Raw genomic sequence first — 12,360 nt, 5'->3', positions numbered from 1 at the left:
TGTGCAACCATATAAACATTATTCTTTCCAAATGTCAAGTTGGCCACTTTCATGGAGGTCCAACTTTGAAAATGCACATATAGTAACTTACCTGCAAACTAATTCAAAGAGACATCAATAATTTGCAACTTAAGGAACTCAAGTTTGCTTTCAGGTTTCCCTAATGCACCATGGAAATCGTTTGATCGCAAGATTAAAACCCTCAACCTTGGAAGCGTCCCCAACCAAGAGGGAAAAATGTCACGGAATCGATTGTTATCAAGCAGAAGAATCAGAGAACTCCCCTACAGTTGTCAAATTTTCATTCAGAAACAACGAAGTTTAACTATGACGGTGAGGGATAAAACAAGCAATAATTCAAATAAAAGAAGCAAGAAAGTGGGGGAGATACCTTGAGCGTCACATCAGCTCCAAACCTTACATCACCTGTTACCTTCAAGCTGTCTAGTTCAACGATGCTAGGAAAGGACTTGCAGCGACTTAGGAGGTCACTTACCTGAGAAAGAATGAAATAACCACAAAAACATAAAGAATGCATTCATAGAGACAAGGCAGGAGCCACAGGAACATGAAATAAATAATTGAAGGATTGAAAGCATTTGTTCTAGCTAAATTACGAACTAAAATGCCATTGTTGGAGGTGTACAAATCTGTCTGCATAAATAATAGGCAAAAATGCATTTTTGGTTCCTACATTTTGGGTCAATTCCCACCAAAATTGATTTCGTTACTAGTATTGTCCCTAAAAAAAGAAAATTGATTCCATTTTGGTCCTTGCCGTCAACTCACTAACGAAAATCTCGTACGTGGCAGACGGAATGCCCTGCTTGCTAATGTGACACTGACGTGGCCATTAAAATATTATTTTAAAAATTATTTGGCATTTTTTAAATGCCACGTTAGCATTTTAATTTTTAAATTATTTTGCACAAAAGAGTTTTAAAAACATTTAAATAAATAAAAAAATTACAAAAAAATTAAAAACAAAATTATGAATTTATAAATTTATAAATTTTAATTAAATTACTTTTTTTAATCTAAAATCAGAAATTGTTTTTATTTTAAACGATTTTTTTTATTAGACCATTTTTTACATTAGCCCATTTTGAACCTGTGATCTGGGTTGAGAGAGAGAGAGAGAGAGAGAGAGAGAGAGAGAGAGAGAGAGAGAGAGAGAGAGAGAGAGAGAGAGAGAGAGAGAGGGAGATGAGGAGATAATGAGATGAGGCCAACAGTGGTTTGGAGTAGATCCAAAGGAAGGAGGCCGTCGGTGGTTTAAAGCAGATCAAGGGGAAGAAGGCCAGCGATGGTCTAGAGTAGATCGGGGGGGAAGGAACCTCTGAACCCCTCTTCGACTTCGGCTTCTCTACTACTCCCTCTTTAGCTTCAACGTGTGCCAGGTAAGCCACCATGTATGGTGAAACCTCTCTCTACCTCACCCTTTCTTTTCCTCTCTCAAGCCCGATCCCAGCCATGACCAAAACCCTTACCTCCACCTCTGCCGTTCACCAATGCCGCCACCCCAGGCAGTGGCTCTCAAACCCATATGATTGGGTTAACGAGGGAGATGGTGGGTTTCGAGTGATGCAGAGCTTTAGATAGGCGGTTGTTTGGGTGATTTGGGTTGTGGATCTTGGACGATGATGTCGTTGGCTCCACTGCAACACTACCACCATGAGAAATATTGTATTAGGATAATAATTTTTGGTTGAATGTATAATTGATTTTTGTGGAAGAATTTGTGTACAGATTTTGAAATATTTTGGGTTTCTACTCTTTTGTTCTTAGGATTGAATATTCTGGGTTTGTTGTTCTTGTGTGTTCATGATCAAGATGAATTTAGAATATGAATTTGATAATTTTAATGTGAAATTTATGAGTTTATGGGTTTGCTGGAGATTGGTTGGTTTGTTGGATTCATTTCTTGTTTTCCTGGTATTGATGGAGATTGGATTTGGTCGCTGGAGATTAGTTTGGTTGCTGGGTTTGTTTCTTAGATTTAAGAAGAACATGACGAACAAACTGTTATGTTACGAAAAAATAATGAAAAGTAAAAAAAAAAAAATTAAATTAGATTTAAGGCTTTTTAAAAAAATTTAATTTATTTTTTGTTTAAATTTTCTAATATGGCTTTTTAAAAAAATTAAAATGCTGACATGGTATTTAAAAAATGTCAAATAATTTTTTAAAATAATATTTTAATGGTCATGTCAACACTTAATTACCAAGTAAGGCATTTCGTCTGCCACGTAGGAGGTTTCCGTTAGTGGGTTGACAGGAATGACCAAAATAAAATCAATTTTCTTTTTTTACGGACGATATTAGTAAGGAAATCAATTTTGAGACCAAAATGGGAATTAACCCAAAATGTAGGGACCAAAAGTACATTTTCACGTAAATAATAAATATGCCTCAATCAAGGATCAAAGAGAATTACAACCCCACCCCACCACCCTCCCCTCCTCCCCTTTTTCATTAGGGGAGTCAGAGCAGAATATAATAGTTTAGATATGTATTTTTGTCATCTGGAGAAGAAGAAGAAGTAAATTTGATGTCACATTCATTGGAAAATAATGAGATTGGGGGACATTAATACCAACTGCATGATCAAAGAACTGTTGGAAATAGCATGTGGTTAAGATTTGTTATGCACATAACAATTATGTTTGGGTCTTGACTCTTGATTATAAGGCTACTTTTTGCTTTTATTTTTTATTATTTGTGAGTCTCACGTGATTCACCTATTAATTTTATTTAACTTTTAGTTCGTACTTTCAGCAAAAAAATTTCAACAAAAAACTAGATAAATTGTTCCAAAATGGGCATAGCATTTCTCTAAATGAAATTACCATGCTTGTTAAACTAAATTAATATTTGGTATTAACCTAGTGCAATAAATGTAAAAATCTATAATTATATGTAAATTAAGAAATCATTTCAATAATATATTAGAATTATATAATAACAAAAAAAGAATGTAAATTATTTTAAGTTATATAGCAAAGACAACATTGTTTAAGACCTAATTTTTATTAAAGCAATACATTATAATATATTATTATTAAAACAAAATAATGAATAATGAATCACTTAAAAAAAAATTCTTAATAGATTTTATATTTAGTTTTATCTAAAGTAAATTTGTAGATTTCTTGAACATTCAGTAATGGACCTTTACTAAAAGTAAACTAAGATGTGTTACGTGATCATATTCATAGTTCATATTATGATATTTTTAGAGTACCTAATTATAGATTAAGATTGTCAAGAGTCTTGTAACTAAACTTATACTTCCATTAGAAACATCGAAGAAACAAATATGTGTTTCAAGACTTTATTGCTAAAGTTCCCTTTTACCAATTTTTTCTTTTCTTTTTTGTTAAAAATAAAGAAAAGAAAAAGGTGAGGACAGATGCTTATGTTCTATTGATTGTATCATAACGCTAACTCGTAATGATATATTTTCTTATGCACTGGACATTGTGCTGTTGGCGAAATCATGTTTTTGCAAGCTTGGAGAACTTCCACCTTCAAAACTGGCAACTGGATGTCGTAAAGTTGCATTTTGGTATCAGAAATTGTTAGTCATGGACAATACACTTTTATGTGTTTGGAATTCTTATCACTAGAGGTAATAGCTCATTTGTGCATACATGATATAAAGATTCTCAAGCCAATGCTTGCTTATTTGTAGATGCATCAAAAATATAGTTTACTCTAAACCACATGTGGTTGATTTAATGATTCTTAAATTCTCGTAAAACCTTAGAGGTCTTAAATTCGTAACCTCTAACCAACATCTTCAAATACCATAGGTAGTGGAATTAAGAGCAATCCTAGCAACTTGTTGAACTTTAGATCCAAGAGACAACAAACTCGATTTTTCCATAATCAATATCTATTTTGGTATTTGACCATGAATTTTTGATAACATAATTAAGGGCGTTAGTTTTGGACACTGGAAAGGTTGAGGTCACTAAAATTTCTAAGCTTTAAAAGCAAGTCCAATTCTACTGTGCTGCAATATTTCCAACTAGACTCGAGATTCAAGATTTGCATGCTTAGTAATTGACGGTGGAATAGAATCATACAATTTATTACCCCCACGGGCCATGGCTCAAGAAAATTAGTTGGATAAGCCAAGGTAAAATTTGACTAGTTAGGCTGGGTTAGGTTCTTAAGAGAAGATGTAATGTCACCATATGAACTGGTATTTGCTGAGTGCAAATAAGGCAAGGCATGTGCACTGAAAGTATTGTCGAAATGATCTAGCTGAGCAAGTTGCGATTTGCGTGAGTTTGGCTAATGAAAAGAGATTTGCACTAAAAAATTATGAAATCAAAGACTCGATTGATGAAATTGTTGAGGTTGCCAAGTGAAGTTGGTGTCAAACCTGTGAAATTGCAAACTATCAATGTACAATTCATATAAGGACATTAGGTTTCCAATTGAATCTAATAGCTTACCAAAGAAACCCATGTCTGTAAGTCTCAATAATCGAAAGGGTATTCAGCGTATAATCCACAGCCTCTCAAGCCAAGATAGGTCACAACTCACAAGTTTGCCAAGATATTAGTACCATGGAAGATAAGAATTCTGATACGTTATTCTAAATCTTCTTAAATAAATTCGTTCACTTCTTTTTTTTCATAGAAACTTTTTGTGAATGGTTTTGGATTTTTTTTTTCCATTTAAATTCTAGCCTCATTTTTCTTTATATATATATATTTGGAAACACGAACAATGCAGATTGCAGGATAAAGAGAAACATCGAGTCAAGAATAAATGCAGATTCAAAAACTAAAAACTAAACTAAATAGTATATCCTCATTAACCTTTACAAAGGGTGCCCACTTTTCAACATATAAACCACGATCAAATCCTCCAAGAGCTGCAAAAATTCGCAATTAAAAGTTAAAAGGAAATGTAAGTGTCCGCTTATATTAATTAAAAGAACAGAGACTGGTTCATAAAAACAGGATGTTGGACAGAGGTTGTGCAAATCAGGAGAGAAAATTGGAAATGAGCAATATAGATAAGCTGAGCTTAATGAAGCAATGCATAGGTATAAAATGTAGCCAAGATGAATAAATTAGTGGATAATTGGACAGATTGAGAAAGACAATTTTTAAAATGAGAGACTTAAGACAAATACAGCAGCAAAATATTGTAATGTTAACTGCCCGTGGAGAAGATTTCCAAAGAATGACTCTTACACTTTGTTTGGAACAGTGGAAAGAGAGGAGAAAGGAAAACATAGGGAAAAAACTGAGGGGTGGAAGACTGATTTCACTGTTTGGTTCCAAAAATGTAAAGAAAAGGCTAAGGATTTAAAGGTGAGAGATTTCTGCCAGGGTCCAAAAATCTCTATCTGCCCAAAATGGATGGAAAAAAACGAAAAAGTTGGAAAGGAAAACTGCTGAGTTGACAAAATTGAAATTAATGTGTTATTAATTTACAAATATACTTTTAACTTTTCAACACAAATTAGAAATATATCACATTTATAAAATATACATGAGGGCGTAAAGGTAAAAACAAATATTTTTCCTTTCCCTGCTATTTGCAAACCAAACAAAGAAAAGATATATATATATTTTTTTTGATCATTAAGACAGATTATTTTATTTTCTTGTTTCCATTTCTTCCTATATCCAAATAGACCTAAGGAAAATAATTTTCTTTTCTCTTTCCTTTCCCTTTCTCTCTTCCTTTCTCTTTCCTTCCCCCAGCTACAACCAAACAAAGAGTTGATTTAAAAATAAGACGTGACCTAGTGAGAAATACAGATATAAAGGAAGGAGGTTGAAGCACCATATGCAAACTAACATAAATAGGTTCAACCAAAATTGTCTATCAAAGTTAGAGAACGCAGAGACTTAAAAAACTATAGTAATAATAATAATAAGTTATAGAACACAGCTTTCAAATAAAATAATCATGTCAAAATATGAGTTTTCAGTGGATCACTTGTTGCTACACAGACCTACAGCATGGTATCTATGGTCCTCTGTTTTGTCTTTTCGGGTGCAATGGGTGATGACAAATAAGGTTGTGGAGCTGCTAGCTTGCTGGCCATGGCTTGGTGGTAGAAGAGATAATGGAGAGATTTAGAAGGCTATTCCTCTATGTCTTATGTGGGTTATTTGGAAGGAAGGGAATAGTCAAACTTTCAAGGCTTCGAAATTTCAAGGCTGACTGTGAAATCTAGTTTTCTACGCCTTTTGTATGCCTGGATGGCTTCTCTAAGCAGGCATTCTTTTACTAGTTTGATGGATTTTATTGATTTCTTTACTTTTTGATATTTGTATTACACCACTAGCTCATATCCTATGTGCTGAGGGTGTCTATTTTCTATATTAATAAAGTCTTACCTACCTATCAAAAAAAGAAAAATAGAGAACGAGTTCTGTAAAAGAAATTTAATATTAGACCTTTCACTCCAGCAACACCAATGAGCACTAGTACCAGTAACACCTCCTCCCATTACACCTTCTCCCATTACTAGTTCCAGGTGGAGGGTTGAGGCCATGGGTTAAGACCCATTAGGTGCATGTGTAACATACCAATCCAAGAAAAAAAAAAAAAAAGGATAATTGGAGCATTACATGGTTAATAACACAATTCAAATACCAAACATAAGAAATTCCAACAATAATAGCACTTAAATCTTTAATAACTGAACATATTACCAGCTAGAGTGGAAGAGAGCTCCTCCTCACTGTGAGCAACAGCATTTCCACGCCCATCATAAGCTAACCTTTTGCTCTTAATCATAAGAGGATAACCAAATAGTTCACCTGCTGTCTTGGCACCTTCAAGATCATCTATCTGTGATAGCCAGGTTTCATGATCAACAAATTAAAATTTCTCTCATATTGGATATGTGAAAATAAAAGGTAAAAACCATTAGCTAAATCCTTCAGTTAGATAGTAATGAAAGTGGTCAACCTGCATAAACTCAGGAAGTGGAATGGCATGCCTAGAAAATAAACCTTTTGAAGATATTTGTCCTGTAAGAACCAAAACATGAATCATGGAACTAAAAGTCATATTTTATTGCAAAAAAATATATGAATTAATATGTACAATTACTTATTCATTTTAATAACTCCGTCTTTGTCTATGCTTAGTGTCACATATTGATCACAGTCAATCTCAAGCCTGTGGGAAAAGGAGGGAGAGCTATGGTAGGTTGACAGCTTTGCTAAAATTTAGTCACTCTATTATTATGAATGAACTTATTCATTTAAGTATAACAAGAGAGAGGAAAAAAATTTTAGCAGATAGCTAACTAATCATAGAAATAGGTTGAAAAGGGATTACTTACAAGCTTAGTCTAACTACAAAGAAACAGTCAAAATTAGCTCTAAAATGCCAGTCCCATTGTGTCCTTATGATACGATGACAATAGCAGAATAAAGTAACCCCTGACATTTCTACACTTCCTATAACAGAAAAGTACTTGAACAAAAACCTAAGGTTAAGGGAAGGTGGGCATCTAAAGTAGCACCAAGATCCACAAGGGTCCACTTTTGTGATTTTATAAAACAGAATGCATTTCCTCAAAAGGAAAAAAGCTTTATGCATAAGGAAATGATTTCATTCAACTTCTTATTTTCTCATATTTTGCTAGACAGCGGTCAATAACCAAATGGAAAAGTTAAAGAAAAGCATACCTAAATTATTCGAATAGTTGAGGCTTTAGGTTGGCAGTCCACTCCTCGTTGCTCAAGCATCTCCATGGTTGCAACATCAACATGCTCAATTTCTACAGTCAATACATCACATCTATCTACCAAGAACATAGACATGTTATTACCAAATTATAACAAAAGAATATACTTTCAAAAACTATTGACTATAAAAAACAAAAAAAATGTCATCAATCTCATAAAAACAGAACCATTTCGCAAATTCAGAAACCGTAGCACTATCATCAAAGCTTCCGACCATATGATGATATGAAAGAGCACTTGTGGGGCAGTTCTCAAGTGGATCCAAAACCATTACTTTAATAGCCATTTGCAAAGCTGCTTGACATAGCATACGACCCAGTTGCCCTCCTCCCAAAACACCAACAATCACCTCAGATAGTCCCTGTACAGGTACATCATCTTTGCTTCAAGAACAAGTATTATGGTGGAAGGTTCCATGTACAACAAGCACACATCTAACCAAACCAAACCAACACAAATCAACCCGCAATAAACTATCTAAAACAACAACCAAAATCACTGTCACATCCTACTGATCAGAAGGCTTAATAATTACAGTGAGGAAACACCCCTATACAACATATAGCCTTGCGAAAGATTGAGTTGCAGTAGCACTTCCACACTATGGTCTCCTCTGTTCTAACAGAGTACCACAATGAATTAGAGAATTCCTTTCGGTGCCAAATATGACAAACAGAGGCCCCAAAAGCTAATTTACAAATCGCAGCTTTCATACTCTTTCCCCACCACTTATGCATAAGACACAAGCTGAATCCCCTTTTATGGCCCATTGCAGTATCCTATCTCGAATTGCCAGCCTATTCTAATGGTTAGCCACACAAGACGAAAGCATGTCTAGGAATAAATAGCAATCAAAAACCTTAGTAACTTCCACCAACCGACCTCACAAACCTTAAATCCAATAGCATCCCAGCAAGCCAAAATTCTTAATTTTGCATTGTTCATGAATTATTATTTTAAAAATCAGATACTATAAAAATCAAAACATGTTTCATAAGACCCATATCTTAAAAAAAATAAAAAAGCACACTCATTATAAGAAAATCGTGCAGTGTGTCTCTTTGTGTGTACATATCGTATATTCAACAATTATCATCATCATCATCATCATCATCATCATCATTATTATTATTATTATTATTATTATTATAAGAGTTGCAAACCTTCATACATATACAATATCAAACATGCGATATCTCAATACCATCATAACAGGAAAGAAAGTTCAAAAGAAAAATTAAAGACAGTGCAATGACAAAATATATAGGACCATAATACATTACAAACATGGTAGATTTCCATAGATATGTATCTGCTGAATAAAGAACTTCATGGATGGAATTTTCTGAAGAAAATCTTGGTTAATCAAATCCAGCTGCTGCATTGCTTCAGTTTCCACCTTTCTTCTTTCACTTTTACTGCTTTCTTCCAAAATTCTTGAGAAACCTCTCCAACTTTCTTATGGTCAGGTTATTCCCAATAACAAACCCAATTATTAACCCACTCCCATATCCCATCACTATAACTACCCAATCAGATTTACTTGGGAAATTTGACCCTTCACCTTGTTTGGAATTCGGCGGTGGCAATGTCATTGTCTCAGAAATTTTGCATTTCTTAGTCAAAGGCACACCACACAAACCTGTGTTTCCCAAATATGAATCATTTTCAAAGGTAGAGAATTGTTTACCTTGTGGAATAGGCCCTGTGAGATGGTTATTTGAGGCATTAAAGATTGCAAGGAATGTGAGTTGCAATAATTGCTGAGGAATCTCTCCTGAAAGCTCATTTTGAGAAAGGTCTAAAGATTCAAGCTCCGTTAAGTTCCCTAAAGAAGATGGAATAGGACCAATGAGAATGTTGTTGGATATGTTGAGCAAATGAAGCCCCTTTAGATTTCCAATGACTTCTGAAATTTCTCCATCAAATTTATTGCTTGAGAGATCAATAGCTACAAGATGATCTTGGATCTTTTTATATAGTGTCTTGATGCCTTTGTTTGTAATTTCCAAGGTGTAACTAATATCGCTTTCAAGAGTTTCGGAAGGTGATAAGGTCGTTGTGACTACACCCATATAAGCATTATCCTTGTCAAATGTCAAGTTGGCAACTTTCATGGAGGTCCAACTTTGGAAGTGCTTATATGGTAACTTACCTGTAAAGTTATTGAAAGAGACATCAATGATTTGCAACTTGGGGAAATCAAGACTGCTTTCAGGTTTCCCAATTGCACTATGGAACCCATTAGATTGCAAACTTAGAACCCTCAACCTTGGAAGCTTCCCCAACCAAGAGGGAAAAATGTCAGAAAATTGATTGTTACCAAGAAGAAGAACCTCCAGCATTGTGCAGTTGGACAATGATCTTGGTACTTGCCCTTCTAATTGATTATAACTTACATCAATTGCTCTCAATCTACTTTCTTCCATGTATATTCCAGGAAGTATTCCACGGAAATTGTTGTTTTGTAAATTCAATACCTCCAAGTTGCTCAATTTGCTCAAGCATTTGGGAAGCATGCCCCCCAAGTTGTTGTGTGAGAGATCCAGCATTACAATTGAGCTAAAATTGCAATACAATGGTGAGATTTCTCCAGTCAATTTATTGTTTGAGACATGGTATTGGGTGATGGAAGGTGGAGGGATTGGAAGTGATCCTTGCAGCTTGTTGAAAGAAAGACCCAAAGTAAGTAAACTATCCCATGGAAGAATTGGCGGAGTGTGGTTGGAAGGCACAAAAGTTGTAAGGAAGTTGGAGGATAGATCCAACAATAAGAGAGTTTGTTTCCCTATGTTGAATATCCAGTTTGGTATTTGGCCCTGAATTTTGTTGTGGGAGAGAAACAAAATCATCAATTCATGCTGAGAACGCAAAAAAGTTGGGAATTCAGTCAAGTTACATGCATTTAATCCTAATAGCTCAAGCTTTGGAGTAGTGGCGTTGAATGTTGAATTAATGGGGAATGATAGATGGACTCCTGAAAGCTGGAGTGCAGTTAGATTTTTGAGCTTCAGAAACAAGTCCATGTCCACTCTGCCACTAAGGTTATTTTCAGTAAGACTCAGATATTCAAGATTCGCAAGCCTACAAATTGATTGTGGAATTGAACCATGGAATTCATTGCCCCCAAGGTCCAAATGAGTTAGCTGGGTAAGGTTTCCAAGCCAAGGTGGAATTTGACCTGTCAGTTGATTACTGACAAGGGATAATCCGGTAAGCTGGGTCAAGTTCTTAAGTGAAGATGGAATGTCACCATATAAATTGGCTTCCCCTAACCGCAAATCAGTGAGCTTTGTTTGCTTACCAAGCCAAGGCAACGTCTGTGCACTGAAACTATTCCAGGAAAGTAGTAGTTGACTGAGTTGTGTGAGGTTGGCCAATGAGAAAGGGATTTGCCCCGAAAATTTATTATTTGAGAGAGACAAAACGATGAGATTGGTAAGGTTACCAAGTGAAGTCGGTACCAAACCAGAGAAATGGCAAGTATGGATATCCAATTCAATTAAGGACTTTAGGTTTCCAATTGAATCTGGTAACTTACCAGAGAATCCCGTGTTTGCAAGTCTCAGTATTCGAAGGGGATTGCTACTGTGGAATTCTGGTAGATATCCGATGAGATTCTCATTGTCTCGCACACTGAGGAATTGAAGATTTCGTAACTTGAAAATCTCCATGGGAAATTCACCGTATAGTTCACAACCTCTTAGGCCAAGAGATTTTAAAGAAGACAAGTTTGCCAAGATGTGAGGTACCGGGGAAGATAAGTTCACCATACCCAAATAAAGATGTTTGAGGCTGGTTAAGTTCTCAACAAGACTTTTTAGGCCGGGTTTTTGGAGTTCCAATGGATTGAGTGAGCGATCAAGGGAAACCAAGTTAGAGAGCTCAAAGATTGCTGGTGGAATTTGACCACTGAAGGCAGACATAGAAAGGTTGAGATATGTTAAGTTTGAGAGGTACCTGATACTTGGGGGAATTTGAGAATAATTGAAGCTATTATCAGCGAGATTGAGCTTTTGAAGGTGAACAAGGCGGAGAAGGCTGCTGCTGGAGTTGAAGGAGCCATACAGTTGACTGCTACTGAGGTCAAGGCCAATCACGTAACCTGTACCTCTATCACAAAGGACACCATCCCACGAACAACAATCATTCCTTTCTCCAGAGTTCCACGATGAAATCTTTGGATAAGCAGAAGGATCAGAAGAAGCACTCACATTAATTTTAAAGCTTTGCTTGAATTGCAACAAGGCAGAACTCTCAAAATCTTTACACACTGGCTGAGTTGATAAAGAGGAAAAACTATTTAGATAATGAAAAATCGACAAGAAGAAGAGCAAGCGCATAGATATCAAGAGACACATGTATGACCCCATATTAGTATCTTCAAAAACTTCCTTAGTACTCTGATAATTTTGAAACTGGGAGTGAATTTCTTTTATAGACAAAATTCATCGGTGGTTCTATTATGCATGTGTAATACACACATTGATTAAAAAAAATCATTGTGTAAATTAAATCAAATATTTTAATATTAATTAAGAATAAGTAATAATAAAATACTTATGGAATAAAAGCACATTGTATAATAAATTAGCCTAAACTATTAACAAATGATGAATTT

General features: G+C 35.1%; 1 protein-coding gene across 5 annotated transcripts; it reads right to left on the bottom strand.

Moving 5' to 3' along the window:
- Positions 1–4,803: 4,803 nt before the first annotated feature.
- On the bottom strand, positions 4,804–12,132 carry LOC142626998 (receptor-like protein 7). 5 transcript variants are annotated; one of them, XM_075800771.1, is made up of 5 exons: positions 9,430–12,132; positions 7,680–7,795; positions 6,952–7,013; positions 6,693–6,831; positions 4,804–4,891 (listed from the first exon to the last, which is right to left on the bottom strand). In XM_075800771.1, the coding sequence occupies exons 1-2, from the start codon at positions 12,110–12,112 to the stop codon at positions 7,680–7,682; spliced, it is 2,799 nt and encodes a 932-aa protein (XP_075656886.1). In that variant the 5' UTR covers positions 12,113–12,132; the 3' UTR covers positions 4,804–4,891; positions 6,693–6,831; positions 6,952–7,013. The 5 variants fall into 5 exon arrangements, with proteins under 5 accessions (XP_075656886.1, XP_075656887.1, XP_075656884.1 ...); XM_075800772.1 differs by lacking the exon at positions 6,952–7,013; XM_075800769.1 differs by lacking the exons at positions 4,804–4,891; positions 6,693–6,831 and having other exon boundaries at positions 6,981–7,013; positions 7,680–8,100; positions 9,018–12,132.
- Between the last annotated feature and the right edge of the window lie 228 nt (positions 12,133–12,360).

This window comes from Castanea sativa, chromosome 3 (genome assembly GCF_040712315.1).
Source record: "Castanea sativa cultivar Marrone di Chiusa Pesio chromosome 3, ASM4071231v1".
Taxonomy (NCBI): Eukaryota; Viridiplantae; Streptophyta; class Magnoliopsida; order Fagales; family Fagaceae; genus Castanea; species Castanea sativa.
This window is presented reverse-complemented; position numbering and strand designations above follow the sequence as displayed.